Consider the following 21,021-nt stretch of genomic DNA (forward strand, 5'->3'; position numbering starts at 1 on the left):
AATTAATAAATATATTAAACAAGATGTAATGAATAAATTATTAGTCAGATTGTCATATCTCTCTCTATTCTCGCCTACACTTCTTGTATCTCCTCACCCAGGATCTAAAGTAGCGTAATGAGCGAAAGCCAAAAGCCAGTACAAGTAAAGCTAGTTTTACTCGGTGAAGCAGCTGTTGGAAAGTCCTCCGTCGTATTAAGATTCGTCCAGAACGACTTTCAGGAGTATAAGGAGCCAACTATCGGTGCAGCCTTCTTGAGTGCGTGTGGCATCAATATTCTACAGCAACTAACACAGTGTACAGCACAAAAATGTAGATTAGAGGACAAGGTAATTAAATTTGAGATATGGGATACTGCAGGTCAAGAGAGATTCAGAAGTCTGGCACCAATGTGGGTCTATATATTAATAGCAGAGTATCTCTAATAGAACTCCGTCTAGGTACTACCGTAACGCATTGTCAGCTGTCGTAGTATACGACATCACATCATCCTCCAGTTTCGAAAAGGCAAAAAGCTGGGTGAAGGAGTTGCAACGACAAGCCTCACCTAACGTCATAATCGCACTCGTCGGCAACAAGCTTGATCTTGTCGAGGGCTCTCAAGAGGAGGAAGAAGAAGAGCGTGATGATGCAACAGCCACACCAAACCAAGACCAGTCAAGAGCTATTTCCCGTGACGAAGCACAAGCATACGCTGAGGAGAGCAACTTGCTCTTCTTCGAAACCTCAGCCAAGACAGGCGAGGGTGTAGTTGAAGTCTTCACCGAAATCGCAAAGAAAATCCCGCTCGAACAGATCGTCAATTCAACAAAATCAAGAGCACAGGATCAAACACAACAAAACAACGTAAACTTGAACGCAAACAACGGTCAGTCAAAACAAGTTGGAGACAATTGCGCTTGTTAAGTGACATATATTTATACCACTATTCTTTATACTCTTTATATGCTTTCATGAATAATTTTTCTACCGGTGATGTCTGTTTGTTATACGTCAGTAGATTATTTGTCATCCGAGCTTCTCTATTGGGCGGTATATTATACGCATATTTAAATATACAGCCTATTCCTTTCATAGTTATATTAAATATACAATTTTTTTTATTTCATCAAACGAGTGGGGTTTAAGTGAGCTGATGTTGACTTTCCCCAATACCATCACTAGAAAATATAAAAATGGCACCAGTCGAAGGCAAAAAGGGTTTTTCATGGAGTAACATTGCTGTTGGTAGTGTAATGAACTTATTCGAGGGTTAGTCTTACTCAACTCTTCCTCTACACTCTTTAACAACCGCGCAGTCTCCACTCTTGGACAAGGTTTAGAAGTCTTGAAGAGTACCTTGGCAGCTGATAGATCTTTAACTATGAAGCAAGCCGTACAAAGAATCTACTCCCGTGGTGGTGTTGCTGGTTTCTACCAGGGTTTGATACCATGGGTATGTACACGATAAAGAAACAATATCCTCACTAACAACCTGCAGGCCTGGATTGAAGCCTCCACAAAGGGTGCCGTCCTTTTGTTCACTGCTGCTGAAATTGAGAAATACTCCGTCACAGCGGGTGTTAGCCCCGCCGCCGCCGGCTTGCTCGGTGGTATGGGTGGTGGTATCGCCCAGGCTTACGCCACTATGGGTTTCTGTACCTGCATGAAAACTGTCGAAATCACGAGACACAAAGAAGCCGCATCAGGTGTCCCTCCACCATCAACTTGGAAGGTCTTTGGTGATATCTACAAGGCAGAAGGTATTGCAGGTATCAACAAGGGTGTAAACGCTGTTGCCCTCCGTCAAATGACAAACTGGGGTTCAAGAATGGGTTTTGCTAGACTCTCAGAGAGTTTGATCAGAAAAGCTAGAGGAAAGACTGATGGTGAGAAGCTCAACTTGCCAGACAAGGTTGCTTCTGCAACTATTGGTGGTGCACTCGCTACATGGAACCAACCAATTGAGGTTGTCAGAGTTGAAATGCAATCTATGCTCAAGGGAAGTGATCCAAACAAGCCAAAGGGTGTTGTTGGCACTTTCAATCACATCTACAAGGAAAGTGGTATCAACGGTCTCTACCGTGGTGTCACCCCAAGAATCGCCCTTGGTATTTGGCAAACCATCTGTATGGTTACCTTCAGTGACATGGTCCGTGAAGCCCTTGGTGCCAAGTAGACTGTCTGCACTTATATCAATCTGTCATTAGTTGGAAATATCACAAAAGCATGTTTATAAAGTTTTTTTTCTCTTTTTAATTCATTTCATTTAAGGTTTAATGGTTTAATAGTATACTACAGATTATCTTCCATTTGGTATCGTACACCTCTTGTCGATCACATATCGATCAACTAGTCTGCTGCGCTTTGAATTTTGCTGCTAAAAAACGAAAATCTTCACTTGACAGCAACGAGTGCTATAAGTAAGCGTATGATGATTATAAGCTGTGAAATGTATGTATTACTTCAAATCTACGATTTTCACATTTATCGAATTAGCTTCCATTCCTAACAATATTTGCAAATATTCATGCCAAACTATATCCTTAGTGCGGTAAAACTGAAGTATAAATATCGGACCCTTAAGCTTCCTTCTTCTCTATCCAAATCTACTTCCATTTTACAATGATCGCTCAAACCGTCTTCGCTGCTGCTATCGTCGCCTCAGTTTCAGCTGGCTGGGAATCAAAGACTGGCTCATGTAACACCGGTGAAATTTCTTGCTGTAACCTCGACAAGCAAGTTGAAGAAAGCACCGGTAAGAACGACGCTCTCATCTCAACTGGTGACATTGCTTCACAAGTTGGTGTCCAATGTGACCAAGTTCCATTACTCATTGGTGTCGCCATTGAAGACGAGTGCAAGAACACTCCTGTAAGTCGAAATATTTCTAAGCATACCACTATTAACACAATTCACAGGTCTGTTGTGAAGGTTTCGGTCAAGACGGTCTCGTTGGTCTTGGTTGCTCACCATTGTCTATCATCTAAGGTGGTGGATATTAACTCATTATAAAAGGCATTTGTATTACTATAATAACTTATGAATAATCCTAGGGTTTCTATAAACGCGTGCAAAAAATGTAGGCAAAAAAATCATTCAATGATGACCGTAGTCGAATACTCTACCATTGAGCCAGCCGGCCTTGACCGACGCAGGGCTCGAACCTGCAACCTTTCGATGACGGAAGCAATTGAACCATTGAATGATGATTATGAATGACTTTGAAGTTTGTGTATATCTTTCGTAGATAGAGGGGAAGGCTGAAATTTTTTCACTTTTTTTTTTTTGTTGTAAAATGTTGAAACATCATGTCAGAATACCGATACAGAGCTGGACATACAGCATCATTTAATAACTAGCGACAAAAAGGGACAAGCAATTACGCACAGATACTCGGGCAACAACAATGGATACGGGCAAGAAAAACGGATGTACGGCCAACAACAATGATATTCGGGCAACAATGAAAACTATATAGGAAATCATATCTTGTACCAAAAACGCTATCTACTTAAGATCACATTATACTTAATACCTTTTCAACCAATAATAAAGCGCGTTTGATATTTACAGACCAACACATCAACACAGGATTTGTGTTGGAAACCAGGTACAGGGCTGAACATACAGAGTCAGTCAACAATGTCTCGAAAATAATTACCGAGTCTAGTCATCACATACGGACGAAAATTACCAATCACAGAAAAGTAATATGGACGTAGATCACCAAGCACAAGCAGTACAACACGCACGTAGCTTACCCACCAGAAATGAGACACTGGAAAACACATATAAAAGACAGAATATTGTACACTAAAAACCATCTAATATAGATTCTTTCATTTAATAGTAACAACATGGCGCTGTATGTTCAGCACATCTATGGGGATTTCAACCATACAGCATGAAGTTAATCGTTAGGTACACACTTAGCAAGCGATCGGGGAAGTCCGCACGCTAAAAATAAAATAAAAATGATTTCCATATACCGTTCGTTGTAGAAGGATCATCTACATCAACTATAAACTTACTGATATCTTAAAGTAGGAACCATTTATCAGCTGAACTTCCAGCGTAGCCATTTTCAATAAAAATAAAAGAATAATGTACGAGAAACCGCTTCTCATCACCTTAACGGACCAGATCAGTTACAAAAATGGAAGGTGCTAATCGAAAGGTTCGCCATACAGCAAGGCAGCCTTGACATTTTGCATGGTAGAATCACAAAAGACAATGCTATTGAATTGATAGATAATAACGACCATCTTCGAGAAGAAAACCAAACAGAAGAAAACCAAAACAAAAGTGCTGAATTACAACAAAATGCTTTAGATATGTTTAACAAAAAGGATCTCCAACTAAGCGAAGTTTTAGTAGCAACTATCACAAGCGACATCTTTAACGCAATCAATGTAACTTCTGAAGACGCTGCAGCCGAAATATTCGAACAGCTCTGTAGGCTCTTTGAACCACTAGAAAACCTGCCAATGTTACACAGTAAATTCCTTAATAGTAAGTTGGAATATGGTAAAGATGCATACGCCTTCTATTTTGATTTAAAGGAATTATTCAAAAAATTAGAAAAATCCGGCGTAACCATAGGAAAACAAGCACAGAAAGCTAAAGCAATACAATCATTACCTGACCAATTGCGTCAGATGAAATTTCAACTCTCTCAAGAAACTTCTAAAGAAGTTAGTTTTAAAGATCTCATGGGGTGTATCATTGACAGATATAAGAACTATGTTGCAGTTTTTCCACCAGATAGTGCCACATCAAACAATCAAAATATTCGATTCTTAGGCCTATGCACCAAGTTACAATAAAATATTCCATTAATGGATGAAACATGAGCAATACGTATGATGCATGCATCAACTCAACCTTCACTCGTGCTTTAAAGAACAATTATAGACTACATACACATAGAATTTAAGTAAACATGCAAAAAATATCAACAATAAATCAATAAAAGCAACATATTCGCCGATAAAGTACTGAAGTACAATAATAAAGCAAGTCATATACCCTTCATCTCAACAGGTCAATCCATCAAAAGAAAATCTCACCTCACTCCATACATTGCGCTATTGACCAAGGAGCAGACTCTACGTATATCTACAGACGAGAATAACTCGCCTATGCGAGAAAGCTCGGAAGACCTCAGTAGTTACTCAAAAAGCTAGCCACTAGAAACAACATCCATAGGCACAACAAAACTCAACTTGGAATATAAGAATAGTACCATAAATTGGGTTGATACAGAAGCATTATAGTCTCTAAATTTCCCTCCAACATTAATCACGGCAAGGTTATGCTATAATATGATCTGAGATTAAATTACAAACCAGATCACAGTGGAACATTCGAAGACATTGATCGTAGAGCCGTCGTCACCCACAAAATTCCACTTGCAAATGGAAAGATATGTTTTCAAACTCAATATAAGTAAAATCGATAAGTTCTCCAACTATAGCTTCTCTGTCTCGTATATTAAGAGAAACGTAAAAGCCGAATAGTATACATGGCTTAAACAATTAGATGAATAATCGACTCGCAACATTCTAAAATAAAGTCACTTCATGACATCCCATGCAAGCTAAGTTAGATTGTCACAATTGCGAAATTAAAAGGGCAAGTCAAGTATCGGTTGACGGCAAGCTCGACAAAAGAAAGGTTCATTAAACATCTGACAACATATTTCACAAAATACCCCCTCTAGAGAACTTTACAATAAAAGACTCTACAGGTACACCTACGCCCATTTAGCAACGTTACTAGAAGACATCCTCAAACACAGAGATATAGACAGACCAAGATTTTAGTATCACGATCACTATTGATATTATACATCACATCACCCAACTCTACTGAACACCAATAATATCAACTCTTCTTGAATCATCAACAACGAGACTTTCCATATACAAAAGCTTTTAACTCCACAACTAATCAATTGATCAACAATCAAACTTTCTACACGATCATATATTCAACATGCTTATCAGGATGTTTTGCGCATATGTAAAAAAATCTATTGTAAGACATTTCCTATTAATTCTGACCAGCAGAATTTCTGGGTTTTAGAAAATACGTATACTAAATTTATCAAATTTGTTTTATTTGAATCATTGGTTATGTGGATACAATATACTTCAAAATTTCTTGCTTACAATTACATTTTTTCGTGTATTTTGCAGTCTTGTTTGCATCTAACAATAACATCACATGCTCGCGTAAAGAATGTAGCAATGGTGATTATATATGTTACCTTAATACGAGCGAGGTACTCCACGACACAAGAGAGGGTACACAAGTAAACGATACTTTATATGTAAATGTTTTTTCAGGGCACTTCGTTCAGTCTGAGGACGTTCAAACTGATGATACCACAGCGAAGGACCAAGCAGGTGATGTTTTGGACAATACTGTTGGCTTAGCTTCGTGTGTAAAATAGAGCTTTACTGGTAAAGATGGAAACGAGGATCTAAAGGGGTAGAGATGGAATTGTCTGATAGACCACAAGAGCTACTAGCTCGTTATGTTGACGACAGCCTTAACTTTAAGTCGAGGAGCTCTACACACTCTCGGTACCCGGCTATGTCGGCGTCAGCATCGGTTTTCGTAGCGGCTGATGCCCTTAATAACTTGGTGAAAAGTATAGGCACTGAGGTTTCGTTGCTTTTCGCTCGGTCGACTAAATGTGATAATCAACCTTACTACAATGTAGCCATAAACCGAGATTCCAGAATATGTATCGTTAACGACGTCTTTTGTTCAGTTCCAGCAATCAAAGAAAACATTTATGTCATTTTAACTAGCTTGGAATATTTAAAGAATAATGGGCGTCAGAGATGTTGTGCCACTTTATATCATAATAATGAGAGGCATTTGACCTTCAAGGTGGTTGGCAGTGAATGCGGCAAGGAGAAAACGGACAGTATAAATTCATGTATAATCAACTTTGAAAAACATGAGAAATACACATGCAAAACAAACACCAATTACAATCATGTGCGCAATAATCATAACGAGACGTAAGGTGTAAGGTTTATTTATTAGTGTATCCGAGGAGATGTAATAATAATATCATAGAATGTTTAGCAAGGCTATGAAAATGCAGATAAACAAACAAACTTACAAATAGTAGAACACAAAAAAAGATTAATGAATGTATTTATATTTATAAGTAATAACAAATACTAGGATATCTAATATTTCGTAGAACCTTATGAATTTTTCACGCTGTCATCTTCAGCTTTAATTTGCCAAGTATGTTAAAGTTTACTACACAAATTAAAATTAACATAAATAAGAAGAGAAATAACTTTAGCAACATCTCCATATCAAATATATATACTAGTGCAAATTTTACCTCCGCGTTATTACTTGATCACACAGTCTCCTATTGACTTCATTGCCACTATCGTTCAACTGTTAAATATACATGCAGAATACAACATTCAAACTGCTCAATCTACCAATAGAGTTGATAATCAAAATAATAGAAAAATGCCAGCATAACGACAGACTTTCGTTACTATCAACCTGTCATCAACTTCGAGACTTAGATAAGAAATATATCTTCGAATTTTTGAAAAGCCCTGAGGTGAATATATACACAGAAGATGATGAAGAAGGGTACGAATTGTATTCTCTTACTGAACAGACCTTGCGTAATAGTATTTCTATGCTCAGAATTATACCACATCAGTACGTAAAGTGCGTACCTCCAAAGCCTCTCAATTGCGCTAACATTTTCCTAGATCACTCAAGGTAGCATCTTATTGTGATGCCATGACATCACGAGAAGACTTACGCAAGTTGTCCGATAGATTGACAAAATACGTATCTAAGATTGGCAAAAACTTAGAAACATTTTCTTATGTCAACTCATTCTACAATGAATACATAGATAGAACGCAGTTTCATTTTGATAGACTAAAGAAACTATCGATGGGCATCTTGCTTGATAGTAATGCTTTCGAGAATTGGCTTTCAAATGCACCACAATTGGAAGAACTTTACCTCTACTGCATTGGGGGGTGGTTTGATGGGTCAAGTACTCATGACGAGGTATACCGCAAGGCTATTGAAAAACTCGTTCAAGAGCGCAGCCAATTTTTCTTGAGGATATCCAGCATCGTGTATCGTCCTGGCAGATTAGTGTGTGATGCAATTGAGTACAATTACATAACGAATTCTGTTGCTAAAACTTCAGACTTCGAAGATCTCTTGCAGCATGCTAAATCCTACGATATTAAAGAGTATGATTTGAGTAAGGGTCAGCTAAAATTGGTCAAAAGCTATAGCAGAAATTCGTGAAATGATAGATGTTACTATCATGATGTGGGCACCTTAGAATTTCATGGCTAACGATATTTTTGTCATATAATAAATTACACTCTTTGTTATTGGTTGTAAAGTATAAATACGCTGTGCAATGATAAAGTCAGATAATGTATTTGTACGAGGTTATCTCCTTATACAGCCTTCATTGTCATGATGTTTCTCTTTTGTCTCTTAGTGGTTCCGCGCCTTAGCATTATTCTTGTCCTTGATGTTCCTCGTTACTTCTATCCTTGCACTAAATGGCGCGGTATGTACAGTTCTGTATCCTTATTCTGACGCCTTTTGCATGATTTTTAAAATAAATTGTGCCTTGTGGCTTAAATTAAGTAGTATTATGATTTATTTATTACTCATATGATTTATTATTATGCCTTGTGACTTATACCAAGCAATATTATGTCTTGTGACTTATGGATCTTACCTCCGAAGCTGCATACTCTGTAACAGTATAAATAACTCACCTATTTATCACTCTTCCACAAAGACCATGAAATTAAACTTCATCAATACCATTTTAGTAGCAACCGTAGTAGGAACTGCATTCGAGTTTGTTCAAGCAGCAGGTATAGCAGCCTGTACCAAAAATAAAGATGGTACTGGTCCTTACGACGCTGACTCAACAGAGTATTGTTGTTTCAATGTACACGGACTGTATGGTGGAGCTGCTTACAGTGAAAAGTATGGAGACTGTAGAACAGGCGTTGTAAACGGTAATAATGTAGATCAAGGACGTATGACTGAATGCTGTTCAAATGAAGGTAAAGGCAGTGTAGCACAATAATTTCAATGAGTTGGGTTTGATATGCCATCAAAATAGGACGGAAAATGATCAAATTACAAAAAAAATGACCCTATCGGCTGTATTTTCAACTTAATCAAGTGCGCATTTATTCTTTCTTGGCATCGTGTATTTCTATAGCATTAGCGATATATGTTCCAGAAATTTTAAACCAAAAATCAGTTATTTGTTATTTCGAAGCTAAACGTAGAATGCCATATTCATTTATCAACTGACTTTAGATTTTTCATTTTCGAAATGACGTAATTGTGACGATGTATGCTACACTAGAATTCTAACCGAAATTTAAACAATAATAACAAGGTGATGATAATTCCAGTGGAATTGGTTGGAAGCTCTTCTTGATTATTGTCGCAAAATACCATGTTGAAACCCAGAAATTGGGCCTGAATATTAAGTGACAACCGTGGATGAGACACGGATGTATTTCACCAATCCAAGAGATATAAGAATAAATTAGAGTTACGATCAGAGACAAGACGAGAATTACTCAGCCCACGAACATATACAGATAGACATGAGCGCTGTCAACTGAGTTCGCTTAAATAGTAAAATGGACAAGAATAGTAATAGTAAGATATTGCAAAATACATAAGTGGGAACATTATAAAAAAAGTCTAACATAGCTCCCATACATTTTTTATACAATCAATATGTCTTTGCGGTCCGGGTAAAGGTTTTTACGAACTAACGGAAACATTAAACAAAATTATCCACAACTGTTGTTCGTGAGAGCCAGTCTTAGGAGGATTCAACCAAGTCGGAAGACGTGCCGGTCCGAAGGATCTCAACCAGATACCGGCTTCCAATAATAGAAACCCTGCTGCGCAGCAGGAACGCCAAAGGCTCCTATATAAATAGTAAGATTTATCTTTTGTATTCAATCAATCGAATTCCATTTAACTCCTTTCACAACTTTAAGCCCGTGTCTGTTGGTCTGTAAATATCAAACGCGCTTTATTATTGGTTGAAAAGGTATTAAGTATAATGTGATCTTAAGTAGATTTGCGTTTTTGGTACAAGATATGATTTCTTATATAGTTTTCATTGTTGCCCGAATATCATTGTTATTGGCCGTACATCCGTTTTCCTTGCCCGAGTATCTGTGCGTAATTGCCTGTCCCTTTTTGTCCCTAGTTATTAAATGATGCTGTATGTCCAGCTCTGTATCGGTATTCTGACACTACCCTCTTGTGAGGAGAGGATCTAAGCCATCACCGCCACCCCAGGGGCAGCGGCTTGGGGCAACACGAAAATTTTCTCGGGTAAAGGTTTTTACGAAGTGAAGAAAATATAAAATGTATATTTACTCAACTGTCAACTGCTTTCGTGGCTTAGGGGTTATAGCGCCGTGTTAACATGGCACACTCAATGAGTGTTCACAGGATCCGCGGAGGTCATGAGTTCGATTCTCATCGAAAGCTGTCTTTTTGCACTTGTTTTGGTCGTATTTGTACATTTTTGGATGGTTTCATTGAACATATTAGTATTTTGATGAAGTTGGCTAAATATGAAACTTTTGGTGGAGATGTGAGGTGGACATTAGTTTATACAAAGTAATTCAGGGCCGTCTTGTGGGTGCTTCTTGTGAACTTGTTCTGGTATTTTCGAGTGGTCGTGTGCAATGTACTACTGTCTGGGAGGAGTAGTGTAGTTTCAAGATATCAGTGAAGGTGATTGTATAGTTGTAAAGTATTAGTTAAATAGCTCTTATACCAAGTCTACTTCTGGATTCTACAATGTCGACATGTCAAAGACATGGAGATAAAGATGTGATTTCTAGTACTTAACAGTGATAAATAATAAAGCCACTCAAAAATGTTCTAATGAAGCGATATGTCAAGATAGAATACATCTTCGTAAACCACGATTATATGAGAAGTCACTATGAAGTGTTACAAGTAGAGATAAATGCGAGCCAGGCTGAAATACGTTCGAAGTATCTAATAAAAGTCAAAGAAAGCCATCCTGATCGTAGTGGATCGAACGAGGAAGTCATTGAGCTTTACAAAGCATATGAATGCCTATCCGATGACCAAAAGAGGCGAGAGTACGATGAGAAGCTATCAAAAGATAATAGTAAATGTTAGTAAATAGCACGCTACACGATAGCCTACAACTAATATATCATACAGTCGTTAATAGAATTTACCCGCAAGTATCACTCGACCAGTTTGACGTTAGCGAGGATGAAGAAACGTTCAGCCTACCATGTAGATGTGGGAACGAGTATATTGTCACTGCAGACGACCTCGAAAGTGGACTGGAGTTGCTAAGTTGTACTGGATGCACAGAGAGGGTGCACGTACTCTATGAGATGGTAGTGGAGTAGTCTTCCATCTGTAAATTATATAGATATTTTGTATATACCCATTAACAAAGCATTTAAAGTTTTTTTTTTCAAAACACACACTCAGACCACCGCAGAAACAAAGACCTCATTAGAATAAGGAATGGAAATGAATTTAGGGTCAACAAACATCTCAAAATCTGAGAATCAGCCGTTTAAAATACCTCAAGGGAAGCTTTTTAAGCAAGAGTTGGGAAAGCCTTCTCGTCGTTGAGGTTGACGTTAGCGCCAGCGTTTTCTTTACGCTGTGGACCACCTTGGCGACCAGAACGGCCACGTCCAGCAGCGCCACCGCGGCCTCTACCACGGGAAGGACCTCTACCGTTGGTGTTTCTTGGTCTACGCTCAGACTCTGGCTTAGCGAATTGGCCATCGATCTCAATTGTAACCTTTGATGACTTTTGTGACTTTGCTTTTGGTTCCTTTGGTTGAGCCTTTGGTGCAACGAAGTAGTGTTCCTCTTGTGAGTCACGGAGAAGTTGAACACCAGAGACACCTTCTGTACCTTCGTTAGCTTTACGGACTTCTGGTGCACCGATGTCGAGCTTCTTTGATGCGCGTTCAGCGAGGTACTCGTCGAGAGTCTTGGTTGTCTCTTCTGGTTCCTTTGGTTCAGCTGGGGTACCTGGAGCGGTTTCAGCAGCTTCGGCATCCTTCTTAGCGGCTTCTTCAGTTGCGAGCTCCTTTTGGCCGTCTTCACCACCCCATGCAGCCTTTTGCTTGTTGCTGTCAGTGCGGCCGGTTTGAGATTGACGGTCGAATTGACGTCCCTTACGTTGACCACCTGGGTTACCTGGGGTCTTAGCACCGCGTGAGCGCTTAGCACCACGTTCACCGCGAGGAGCTAAAGCGGCGAATGTCAGATCGTCTTCTTTTTTCATCGGAAAAAAACCTACCACGCTCTGATGGAAGAGATTCGTCCTTTGCGGAGTCCTTAGCACCCTTTTGTTGAGTGCGTGGCTTTTGTTGGGTACGTGGCTTTTGCTGTTGAGCAGCTGGTGCTTGAGCTTGAGCTGGTGCTTGAGCAGGAGCTGGAGCACGTGGAGCCTCACCGTCTTCAGCTGGGGTGTGTTGTTAGATGTATTGCTAAAAATTAGCAGCGAAGTCCCTACAAAGAAGAGCGAATGGGTTGACTGAGCGAACACCTCCAGACCTTTATAGACGTAAATAAGGTGAAAAACAATAAACACTAGCTTTATTTACTAACATTTTCTTTATTTATTGGTGTTTAAAAGCTATTTCGCTTGATTGACTCGAGCAACAACGATTCCTAAGATCTCGCTACCAAAATTTCCTCGACAATTTTTAATTTTTAAGAAGGAATTTATATTTTGTAGCTCTTTTATTAGAGTGCCGTTATTTAGCTATCTTTATACCTTCTTCTCCTTTCTCCATTAAAGCTATTCCAGTCTCTCGGCTCTGTCTTCTTTTCCTTTGCTGCTATACGGCAGACGAGAAATAATTTATTCTAATTAATCTGCACAAGATGTAGATCCACAAGACCCCCTTAGGTATCTCTTATAATCACATTCTATTACTGATGTTACAAATTTACCAACCCCGTTTGAACTCATAATCGAGACATTTTATTGTCTTTACGGTGTTACTTATGTTGTTCTTACCCAACAGTTCTAGTATACCCTTCTCAAATGAAGCGTCCACCACGTTGTCGACTATCCAGGCCAGTCTATCTCCCGTTTGTCCAAAATCTGGGCATCCGTTGAATTCCAACAATTTGACTTCATTCGTCTCCGTGACTAAGAGATCAACACCGTAGATCTCAAATGCATTTGGTATAGGCTGGAAGTGTACAGACCCAGACTCGACCGCACCTTTAACAGCCTGACCTATGACTTTAGACGCGCTATCAAGCCAACCTTCTATTTGCTGTGGTGTAATCTGTTCACCAGTGGCAGTATAACAACCCTCCAACTCTTCTAAGGACTTAACAAATGTGTTTCTGTCCATATTAGATCCCTGTAAACAGGAGTTTGTCAGATGTGAGAGAAGGCTTTGGTCTTCATCAGGCTGTTTGTAAGTCTGTGATGCAAATAATGCCAATATCGATGTTGGCATGTATACTTTGATGCTACCCTGGATGAAAATTAGAACAACAGGGGGGTATACCTCACTTACCACACAGAGGACATAAACCCGCAGATGGAACTTATTGAAGGTATCTTTACCACCTGTTGGATCTATGAGGAGGGGATTTGAGATGTATTCCTGGGTTATGTCAGAGACATTAGAGCTAAGCCAAAGATTACCCACCTGAATGACGAAATGCCTTAATTGCGATGTTGAAACAGCAGTAGATTCTTCATCTTCTTCACCTTCATCCTCATCCTCATCCTCCGAATCGCTGTCAAACTCTTCAAAAATTTCACGTAAAGTTTCTTCACTATTGAACAATCTGATACCATTGGCGCGGTCTGCCCTGGTATTCTATCAGCAAGCGTTATTACTGATTGTGAGTACCTACATGGCTGGCTTGAGGATAAACCAACTATCACTTTCATCATTCATAGCCTGATTGAGATCGTAAAGCTCATCCATTAGTACCTCATCGAGATCTTCTGAATGTGCAACATCTATAGTCCAGCATTTTGGCATAGCTTTGCGTAGAAGCTCTACGTTAGCTTTCTCGCTCGCGTCCACTGCATTGACCGACAACCTGTGCTCTATTTTAGCAAGATAAGCTTCTATAGTCTGGTGAAGGTAGTTTTTCCTGGTAAGCGCCTGTTTTTCTATTAACAAAGACCCATAGGTGAGAGAAGACGGACTTTACGGAAGCAGTAGCTTGATCCAATGGAATTATCGCTATCTTGCATTAACCAGTCAAATTCGATGAGGTCGTCTATGGTAAATTAATTCATACATTCATTATACTACCGTTTTTCTCACAATCAGCATACTGAATTTGAACTCTATCGGATGGTTTATCAGTTGTAATAGAAACCTCAGGGAGGTACTTTCTAAATGCTCTCTCTACTGTAGACTGAGTATAGCTCGACGGAAAGTTAACAAATGCCGTCATGGTTGTTAACATCAAAGGGAGAAAATTTTTTAAAAAGCATATGTAAATGAAATACAAGGTTTAGAACTCAGTTTAAGCTTGCTGTTGTTGAGCTGGAGCAGCTTCAACGTTTGGCTTAGCCTTGTTCTCAGAGACAACTTGGATTGGTTGCTCTTCCTTTGGTTCAACAATGACGACTGAGTCTGGGAGTGGCTTAGGGAAACCAGCTCTTCCTTCTGGGTCGTGTGGTCTCATAATCTTGACCTTCAAACCGAGAACACCTTGCTTAAGGAGAACGTGTCTAACAGCAAAGTCAACGAAGTCTCTAACTGGTTGACCGGAGTGGATCATGAAACCGTCAGTGAATTTCATAGCCTTAGCTCTAGCTGCTCTCAATTTACCTGAGACGACAACTTCACAACCCTTTGCACCTGATTCCATGATGAATCTGACGACACCGTAACAAGCACGACGGACGGCCAAACCACCAAGGAGCTTGTATCTCAAAGATTCACATTGAGCGACGGCTGATAATCCTCTGTTTTGTACTTTCTCAGCGTACAATTCGAGTGAGTTCTCTGGGAACTTGAATCTCTTTTGAACGAGAGCGGTTAATTCACGGATTCTACGACCCTTTTCACCGAGAACTTCTTGAGTGTGAGTAGCACGGATGATGATCTGATCTTTCGTTAGAGAATTTTTCATCGCCTATGAACTGAATACGAACCTCAGTGCGAGCGTGAGTAACACGGACTTCACAGCCAGAGAAACCTTCCTCTGAGAGCTCACGAGTGAAGAATTCGATGAGTTCAGCTTGGAAAACACCGTCTAGTTAGTTGGTTAGTGAAATCCGCTGGTGTCTTCTCAGCTACACACCTTGGACGATCTTGCGGGACCTTTATAATATTAATAAAACGTTGCTATTACTATCAATACACTCACTTGCTCAATTGGCGGTTGACTGCAGACATCAGGTTTCTGGCGGTACGCTGGAGAGAGTTGAGCTCAATTGAGAAATTTGTTCATCACATATTCAGTTGAAAAAAAATAATTTTGTAGCGCAATAAAAGTATAAGTATCTATTATTCAAATATTTAAATTAAACTATTAAGTCTTTTTTCCTCTCTTTTTTCGTTAGTTCGTAAGATACATCAATTAATACTACAACAATGCTCGCGATTGTCCCAAGATATTCCTTAAGGTTTGTATGGCACCTCTGGCTGATAGCTGGAGACTCCAGAGTGTGACATACTTCACCCTCTGGTTGTTAGCCTCGGTTGATGTGACATGATGAGCGAGGGCGTCATAAATACGCTCACTGACTGCACTCATTAGACCAGCTGAAGGGGACGCTATTAGCTATTACTATTGGTCGCAAATACTTTCACTTACTTTCCCAAATCGTCCAACTTCCATCAAACTCGTCAATCGCCATTTCGACATGTGAGAGTATTGGTATCAACGTCCGGTTGGCATTTATGAAAGCAACGATTGGCCGCACTAGTGCGTTATTGGTGTAGGTCAAGTCGCTTGTATAATATGGTACACTAGCTTTGACATCTCTAAACCTTAAATCGATGTCAACCTTGACTCTCTCCTTACTGTATGAAATTTCATCCTGTTGCTGCGTCTGATCGGGTGATGTCAAAGCTGGTTTCGTTAGCTGTGCTTGCCCAGGTATTCTGCGATTTTCATCCTGCACGACTGCACCAAGGTTGTTTAGACCCTCCATTATAGCATTAAAGAGATCCTCGTCTTGCTGAAAAGGGAAGGTAATATCAACAACGGCATCCATTTTACCATGCGTGATCCAGGCTGTTGGACCTGTCATACCCGCCGCGGCTTGAAGATGGTCTACAGCAACACCATCAATCCTGAATCTCGACACTCTATCTACATCGTAGTTGTGGGTTCGAGAAATTGACTGTGGTTTGTGTAAACTAAAGAGTGAGTTGTCGAATTGACCGGTCATAGCGTGAGCTGCAAGGAAATCATGACATAGCCACTGTTTTCTCAATGTGCCAAGTTCACCTTTAAATATACTAACGTTGTATGGTCTAAAGTCGCTTGGTTGGTAGACTGTAATTAGTAGATCTTCAATTGTAAATGATTCGAGTTCGAAATCACCTGGATGATGTGCATGTCTGAAATCTTTTGGTTCCAGAGGGTTATCATAATCCCATTTAACACCACGTCTGTCGAGGACACCTCGTATACCCTTAATTGAAGCGTCTTTCACCAAACCTTTACCATCTAACCACCTCCAGAGAGATAGTTCAACGTCAACTGAGTCTATATTTAAATCAAACATGGTCCAAGTCTCTTGAGGTGGGGGTGGAGCTATTCGTAAAGCCAATTCGTTATCTTCGTCGTGGTCGTGTGCGTTATCGTCCCAAATGATCTTCCGGCGAACAGAAGAAGAGTCGGGTTGAACTGGTGGGAGAGTTTCACCGCCTGAATGTCTTGAAACGTGCACATTTTTGAAGGAAATGCGTGAATCTTTCCATTTGGGGAGGATAGCGCTCTCGAACGCAACAGTGACACCTGTAGCTTGAGTGAGATAGTTCGATATAGCGCCTGCGATGTAATTTTGCAATCGTAAACTATTTGCGGTTGCGAAGATAGCAGAGAAGAAGGTAGTTGTACCGACGAGAATCCAGAAAATATGTCCGAGGAGGAGCCAGCTGATGAATGCACTGAGATCGTCGGCATTGAACTTCCTAAAGCCCCTTATAGTCCACCATTTCCATCTAATACGTAATCGCTGGAAGAAGCCATTAGCGAGAGCGAGTAGTTCGTCCTTCGTCGGCCTATGCGGGTGGGGTAGGTCCCTAATGAGCGACCTGAAGAAGGGAGAGTATTTCCTGTTGTCGTTGGGCTGCTTCGACTGATGTTTGATAGAGTGGGTGTGCAGCTGAGGCTGACTACGTAATCTGTATGTTTGGCTGACCAGCAGTTTGCTGCTGGGGAGTGTGTTGGGGTGTATGCGTCTATAAATATTCCTCCCTATATAACTACTCAGATAGTACATTAAATAATCTTCCTAACAACAAAAATAAGCAAATCTGCAGAGAGAATAAAATATAGGAGAGTAAATAATTTTTTCTACTTGTAATAAAGTATAAAATAAATAAATAAATAAAGATTAAATTTAAATATTTTTTATCAAAATTCACCTCAGTCGAGCAAAATTACAAACTCTGTTGTGAACCACCAAGAAGGCAAAATGTCAACTTACTCAGCAGCACCTGTGATTGTCGACGGTAAATCACACCTTTTAGGTTAGCTGCTCTCTATTTCGCACCCTTCGCCTCTTACCCTCCCCTAGGAAGACTCGCTAGCGTCGTTGCAAAGAACCTTCTCAACGGTAACCGTGTCGTCGTCGTCAGATGTGAGGAGCTCAACTTGTCTGGCTCCTTCTTCAGAAGAAAGCTCGAGTACATGAAGTTCATGCGTCTTCGTCACTTGGTCAAGCCATCCAAGGGTGGTCCATTCCACCACAGAGCTCCATCCCGTATCTTCTTGAAGGCTGTCCGTGGTATGATCCCACACAAGATCGCTAGAGGTGCTGCTGCTATGCAACGTCTTAAGGTTTTCGAGGGTGTCCCACCACTCTACCAAAACAAGAAGAAGATGGTCGTCCCACAAGCTCTCCGTGTTTTGCGTCTCAAGCCAGGCCGTAAGTTCTGTACCCTCAAGCGTCTCTCCTCAGAGTTCGGTTGGGCTCACGCCGAAGTCGTCGACAAGCTCGAGGCTAAGCGTAAGGCTAAGGGTGCTGCTTACCACGAGCGTAAGGTTGCTGCTACTAAGCTCCGTGCAAACGCTTTCAAGGATGCTCCACAAAACGCTAAGCTCGCTGAATTCGGTTACTAAATGTACCCCTTATAAAATTTTTTACATCATGAAAACCGCTTGGTGTTGATTCACTTCATCCTTTTTTCGTTAGTATGTCCTATTTAAATATTCTATCTAGTTATTTAGATAAAAACCCTACTTCTTTATCTAAAAACGATCTGCTTTTATATGATGAGCGGTGTATTACGATATATGACAAGTCAGTCTGGTTAGTTATGTCAGGTAAATACTAACAACTAGTTAGGTTCCCAAAAGTATGATTCTTTTACTTTGTAATACTTCCTAACTTCCTTACAGTCAAAGTATCACTTTCTTATCCTTCCGAGGAAATCAAGCGATCTCCCCTCCTATCCTAACTCTTTAGATGATCTACTCAACTTCGATGACGATATCATAAACAAGGTACTAGATACTCTTGATAGGACATTAACACAAGTTGAAGAATCTATTCATGATATGCAATTACGCGATTATGGCAAAACTTGGGACATAAACAAAGGCTTTCACGCTGTTCCTTCACTGAATTGCATTCATCTGCATGTCATGTCAAACGACCTCATTTCTGATCGCTTGAAAAACAAGAAGCACTACAATTCTTTCCACCCTGGTAAGGGCTTCTTCATACACTTCGACGACGTATGCAAAGCCGTTGAAAACGGTACCAAGGAGGTGAGCATATTCGATAAACACTAAACGCGCTAAAGAGCACCAGCAATTAAGGTCCTCCCTTAAAGCTAAAGAGGTGCTACTCAAAGACCCTCTTCAGTCTCACTATAACGGCAAGATATATACCAACATCCCAAAGCTCAAGACTCACCTGGTCGAATATTTCAACGACAACGTCATAAATAATCACTAAAGTAATAATTATGTATCAGTATGCTATTTCTAACAATATTATTAACTCGTCTTCACTTAGCTTTATCAAGTGCCCTGTTGAATCCACCAACTCGGTTCATGTACTGTCTGTATGTCCTCGGCTGGTGTACCTTTGCAGCACCTTCTTCATTACCGACTACCTTTTTACCCTTGGAGTTGTCAATTGGGGTATTTCAATAAGGATATCACCCACCTTGGTAGTGTCGAAGCCACCGAATCCCATCATTTGTTGCATAGCTAAGCTATCCTCATCAATATCCTCCTCTTGCTCCTCTTCTTGTGATGCAATCTCTTCTTTGTTGTGGGCTTTCTTCTTTTCTTCTTCTTTTGCTCTCTCTTCTTCTTCAGCTCTCTTCCTCTCCTCCTCAGCCTCCTTTGATTGAAGATACTTCAACATACGCTCCCTGTCTGCAGCCGAGCCATCACGGAGATCTATACCGCCTAGTTTGTGATCTTTCTGACGAGGTGGAGATCTACTTCTCCGTCTGTGGTCTCTATGGTCTCTGTGGTCTCTGTGGTCTCTGTGGTCTCTGTAGTCTCTGCGATCTTCCCTGCGATCTCTAGGATCCCTTCTGTAATCTCTATCGTCTCTCCTGTAGCGATCTCTATCTCTGTCATCGCTGCGTCTATCTCTACGTCTATCTATATGATCACTTCTATCTCTAGGCTGATATCCAGGTCTATCAGATCTCTTGTCTGTAGCTCTTCTCTCGTAATTGTCACCTTCACCGTAATCGAGCATGGTTGTCACTCTTAAAGAGATACATCCACGTCAATAAATATGAAAATACTAAATATTTTAATATTATTTATATCAACTGCATTAGCTAAATCATCTTTATTAGAAAAATATGATAATTTATCAAAGAAGTCAGATTTCGTAGTAAAACTAAATGACAAAAGCTATGATGACTTGATTAACAACCCAGAGAGGGATTTTAGCGTCGCAGTAACGCTCACAGCAATGGATGAAAGGATGAAATGTCTACCATGTCATAAATTTCAACCTGAGTTTAGCTCTGTCGCTAAACATACTAAGAAGTCTTCAAATAAGGATAACATCATATTCGCTAGTCTTGATTTCATGGATGGTCAATCTATTTTTCAAAGGATGCAACTTAATACTGCACCAAGTTTGTTTTATCATCCAGCACATACATCCAAGAGTGTCTTATATGATTTCAACAGACAGGGTTTCTTAGCTGAGCGTATTGTTGACTTCATAAATGCGAACTCAGAGTTTAATTACACCTACAAGAGACCAATTGATCACACAAAGACCTTACAATTGCTATTTGTGTTGGCAATCGTAACGATACTCGCAAAAAGATACTGGAATAGTCTCACTAAACCTTTCATTCTCTCCAAGTGGTCATGGGCAACCGTCACTCTCACAACTATCGTCGTTATGACTTCAGGTTATATGTGGAATCAAATACGCAAACCTCCTCAAATGGTCATGACGAAACAAGGTGCACAATACTTCGCTAATGGTGTTACAACCCAGTATAGAGTTGAAACTATCATTATTAGCTCTATATATACCTTACTTGCAGTTTCAATCGTTGTTTTATCAACTTTAGTACCAAAAATAGATAATCCATCTAGACAAAGAGTCGCAGTCTACCTTTGGACATTCATTTTGATGATAACCTTTAGTGTTTTAGTTTATATCTTCAGAATGAAGCAACCAAGTAGGTTATTTTCATCTTCTTATATCTCTTTTACTCATACTACCACAGTTTACCCATTCAGACTCTTCTTTTAAACATAAAGCATTATAAAAT

At 39.9% G+C, this 21,021-nt stretch overlaps 12 protein-coding genes and 1 non-coding gene across 13 annotated transcripts; 9 read left to right on the plus strand and 4 right to left on the minus strand.

Moving 5' to 3' along the window:
• Window positions 1-87: 87 nt before the first annotated feature.
• Window positions 88-973, plus strand: WALSEDRAFT_33613 (ras-domain-containing protein). The gene is made up of 3 exons (XM_006959836.1): window positions 88-259; window positions 305-392; window positions 442-973. Exons 1-3 carry the CDS (start codon window positions 118-120, stop codon window positions 905-907), a joined length of 696 nt encoding a protein of 231 aa, XP_006959898.1. The 5' UTR covers window positions 88-117; the 3' UTR covers window positions 908-973.
• A 184-nt stretch (window positions 974-1,157) lies between these two features.
• WALSEDRAFT_33614 (mitochondrial carrier) lies at window positions 1,158-2,226 on the plus strand. Its single transcript, XM_006959837.1, has 3 exons — window positions 1,158-1,252; window positions 1,300-1,436; window positions 1,482-2,226. The coding sequence occupies exons 1-3, from the start codon at window positions 1,177-1,179 to the stop codon at window positions 2,157-2,159; spliced, it is 891 nt and encodes a 296-aa protein (XP_006959899.1). The 5' UTR covers window positions 1,158-1,176; the 3' UTR covers window positions 2,160-2,226.
• Window positions 2,227-3,995: 1,769 nt separating this feature from the next.
• WALSEDRAFT_61165 (hypothetical protein) lies at window positions 3,996-6,218 on the plus strand. The gene has a single exon (XM_006959838.1). The coding sequence runs from the start codon at window positions 4,318-4,320 to the stop codon at window positions 4,807-4,809; it is 492 nt and encodes a 163-aa protein (XP_006959900.1). The 5' UTR covers window positions 3,996-4,317; the 3' UTR covers window positions 4,810-6,218.
• A 353-nt stretch (window positions 6,219-6,571) lies between these two features.
• On the plus strand, window positions 6,572-9,688 carry WALSEDRAFT_61166 (hypothetical protein). The gene is made up of 5 exons (XM_006959839.1): window positions 6,572-7,027; window positions 7,079-7,156; window positions 7,209-7,255; window positions 7,300-7,705; window positions 7,750-9,688. The coding sequence occupies exons 4-5, from the start codon at window positions 7,431-7,433 to the stop codon at window positions 8,306-8,308; spliced, it is 834 nt and encodes a 277-aa protein (XP_006959901.1). The 5' UTR covers window positions 6,572-7,027; window positions 7,079-7,156; window positions 7,209-7,255; window positions 7,300-7,430; the 3' UTR covers window positions 8,309-9,688.
• Window positions 9,689-10,457: 769 nt separating this feature from the next.
• Window positions 10,458-10,558, plus strand: WALSEDRAFT_t75. Its single transcript has one exon. It is a non-coding gene; the product is annotated as a tRNA-Val (tRNA).
• Window positions 10,559-11,008: 450 nt separating this feature from the next.
• Window positions 11,009-11,466, plus strand: WALSEDRAFT_21423 (DnaJ-domain-containing protein; the record flags this gene model as incomplete). Its single annotated transcript, XM_006959840.1, has 2 exons — window positions 11,009-11,213; window positions 11,270-11,466. 2 exons carry the CDS (start codon window positions 11,009-11,011, stop codon window positions 11,464-11,466), a joined length of 402 nt encoding a protein of 133 aa, XP_006959902.1.
• A 197-nt stretch (window positions 11,467-11,663) lies between these two features.
• On the minus strand, window positions 11,664-14,521 carry WALSEDRAFT_65763 (TTL-domain-containing protein; the record flags this gene model as incomplete). Its single annotated transcript, XM_006959841.1, has 8 exons — window positions 11,664-12,328; window positions 12,381-12,545; window positions 13,044-13,578; window positions 13,621-13,710; window positions 13,756-13,921; window positions 13,967-14,223; window positions 14,268-14,341; window positions 14,389-14,521. 8 exons carry the CDS (start codon window positions 14,519-14,521, stop codon window positions 11,664-11,666), a joined length of 2,085 nt encoding a protein of 694 aa, XP_006959903.1.
• On the minus strand, window positions 14,498-15,489 carry WALSEDRAFT_33619 (40S ribosomal protein S3). The gene is made up of 4 exons (XM_006959842.1): window positions 15,443-15,489; window positions 15,377-15,396; window positions 15,228-15,328; window positions 14,498-15,178 (listed from the first exon to the last, which is right to left on the minus strand). The coding sequence occupies exons 1-4, from the start codon at window positions 15,469-15,471 to the stop codon at window positions 14,594-14,596; spliced, it is 735 nt and encodes a 244-aa protein (XP_006959904.1). The 5' UTR covers window positions 15,472-15,489; the 3' UTR covers window positions 14,498-14,593.
• Window positions 15,490-15,616: 127 nt separating this feature from the next.
• WALSEDRAFT_40479 (mitochondrial distribution and morphology protein family 31/32) lies at window positions 15,617-17,531 on the minus strand (the record flags this gene model as incomplete). The annotated part of the gene is made up of 2 exons (XM_006959843.1): window positions 15,617-15,840; window positions 15,893-17,531. 2 exons carry the CDS (start codon window positions 17,529-17,531, stop codon window positions 15,662-15,664), a joined length of 1,818 nt encoding a protein of 605 aa, XP_006959905.1. The 3' UTR covers window positions 15,617-15,661.
• A 190-nt stretch (window positions 17,532-17,721) lies between these two features.
• On the plus strand, window positions 17,722-18,378 carry WALSEDRAFT_33621 (ribosomal protein L13A). The gene is made up of 2 exons (XM_006959844.1): window positions 17,722-17,781; window positions 17,829-18,378. The coding sequence occupies exons 1-2, from the start codon at window positions 17,727-17,729 to the stop codon at window positions 18,371-18,373; spliced, it is 600 nt and encodes a 199-aa protein (XP_006959906.1). The 5' UTR covers window positions 17,722-17,726; the 3' UTR covers window positions 18,374-18,378.
• Window positions 18,379-18,447: 69 nt separating this feature from the next.
• WALSEDRAFT_70138 (hypothetical protein) lies at window positions 18,448-19,983 on the plus strand (the record flags this gene model as incomplete). Its single annotated transcript, XM_006959845.1, has 5 exons — window positions 18,448-18,554; window positions 18,600-18,609; window positions 18,653-19,024; window positions 19,068-19,383; window positions 19,428-19,983. 4 exons carry the CDS (start codon window positions 18,448-18,450, stop codon window positions 19,212-19,214), a joined length of 636 nt encoding a protein of 211 aa, XP_006959907.1. The 3' UTR covers window positions 19,215-19,383; window positions 19,428-19,983.
• Window positions 19,267-19,631, minus strand: WALSEDRAFT_21415 (DUF1777-domain-containing protein; the record flags this gene model as incomplete). The annotated part of the gene is made up of 2 exons (XM_006959846.1): window positions 19,267-19,383; window positions 19,428-19,631. The coding sequence occupies 2 exons, from the start codon at window positions 19,629-19,631 to the stop codon at window positions 19,267-19,269; spliced, it is 321 nt and encodes a 106-aa protein (XP_006959908.1).
• Window positions 19,984-20,002: 19 nt separating the features above from the next.
• On the plus strand, window positions 20,003-21,011 carry WALSEDRAFT_48175 (hypothetical protein). Its single transcript, XM_006959847.1, has 2 exons — window positions 20,003-20,928; window positions 20,977-21,011. The coding sequence occupies exons 1-2, from the start codon at window positions 20,016-20,018 to the stop codon at window positions 21,000-21,002; spliced, it is 939 nt and encodes a 312-aa protein (XP_006959909.1). The 5' UTR covers window positions 20,003-20,015; the 3' UTR covers window positions 21,003-21,011.
• The last annotated feature ends 10 nt before the right edge of the window (window positions 21,012-21,021 follow it).

Source organism: Wallemia mellicola (assembly GCF_000263375.1).
Source record: "Wallemia mellicola CBS 633.66 unplaced genomic scaffold WALSEscaffold_21, whole genome shotgun sequence".
Classification (NCBI taxonomy): Eukaryota; Fungi; Basidiomycota; class Wallemiomycetes; order Wallemiales; family Wallemiaceae; genus Wallemia; species Wallemia mellicola.

Coding starts and splice junctions, on each gene's coding strand:
- WALSEDRAFT_33613 (XM_006959836.1), top strand. CDS start 118: ATGAGCGAAAGCCAAAAGCCAGTACAAGTAAAGCTAGTTTTACTCGGT. Junction 260..304: donor TATCGGTGCAGCCTTCTTGA/GTGCGTGTGGCA, acceptor CACAGTGTACAG/CACAAAAATGTAGATTAGAG. Junction 393..441: donor TTCAGAAGTCTGGCACCAAT/GTGGGTCTATAT, acceptor AACTCCGTCTAG/GTACTACCGTAACGCATTGT.
- WALSEDRAFT_33614 (XM_006959837.1), top strand. CDS start 1,177: ATGGCACCAGTCGAAGGCAAAAAGGGTTTTTCATGGAGTAACATTGCT. Junction 1,253..1,299: donor TGTAATGAACTTATTCGAGG/GTTAGTCTTACT, acceptor ACAACCGCGCAG/TCTCCACTCTTGGACAAGGT. Junction 1,437..1,481: donor ACCAGGGTTTGATACCATGG/GTATGTACACGA, acceptor AACAACCTGCAG/GCCTGGATTGAAGCCTCCAC.
- WALSEDRAFT_61165 (XM_006959838.1), top strand. CDS start 4,318: ATGTTTAACAAAAAGGATCTCCAACTAAGCGAAGTTTTAGTAGCAACT.
- WALSEDRAFT_61166 (XM_006959839.1), top strand. CDS start 7,431: ATGCAGAATACAACATTCAAACTGCTCAATCTACCAATAGAGTTGATA. Junction 7,706..7,749: donor ATACCACATCAGTACGTAAA/GTGCGTACCTCC, acceptor ACATTTTCCTAG/ATCACTCAAGGTAGCATCTT.
- WALSEDRAFT_33619 (XM_006959842.1), bottom strand. CDS start 15,471: ATGTCTGCAGTCAACCGCCAATTGAGCAA. Junction 15,329..15,376: donor GTCCCGCAAGATCGTCCAAG/GTGTGTAGCTGA, acceptor CCAACTAACTAG/ACGGTGTTTTCCAAGCTGAA. Junction 15,179..15,227: donor TTACTCACGCTCGCACTGAG/GTTCGTATTCAG, acceptor ACGAAAGATCAG/ATCATCATCCGTGCTACTCA.
- WALSEDRAFT_33621 (XM_006959844.1), top strand. CDS start 17,727: ATGTCAACTTACTCAGCAGCACCTGTGATTGTCGACGGTAAATCACAC. Junction 17,782..17,828: donor CGGTAAATCACACCTTTTAG/GTTAGCTGCTCT, acceptor ACCCTCCCCTAG/GAAGACTCGCTAGCGTCGTT.
- WALSEDRAFT_48175 (XM_006959847.1), top strand. CDS start 20,016: ATGAAAATACTAAATATTTTAATATTATTTATATCAACTGCATTAGCT. Junction 20,929..20,976: donor CTTCAGAATGAAGCAACCAA/GTAGGTTATTTT, acceptor ATACTACCACAG/TTTACCCATTCAGACTCTTC.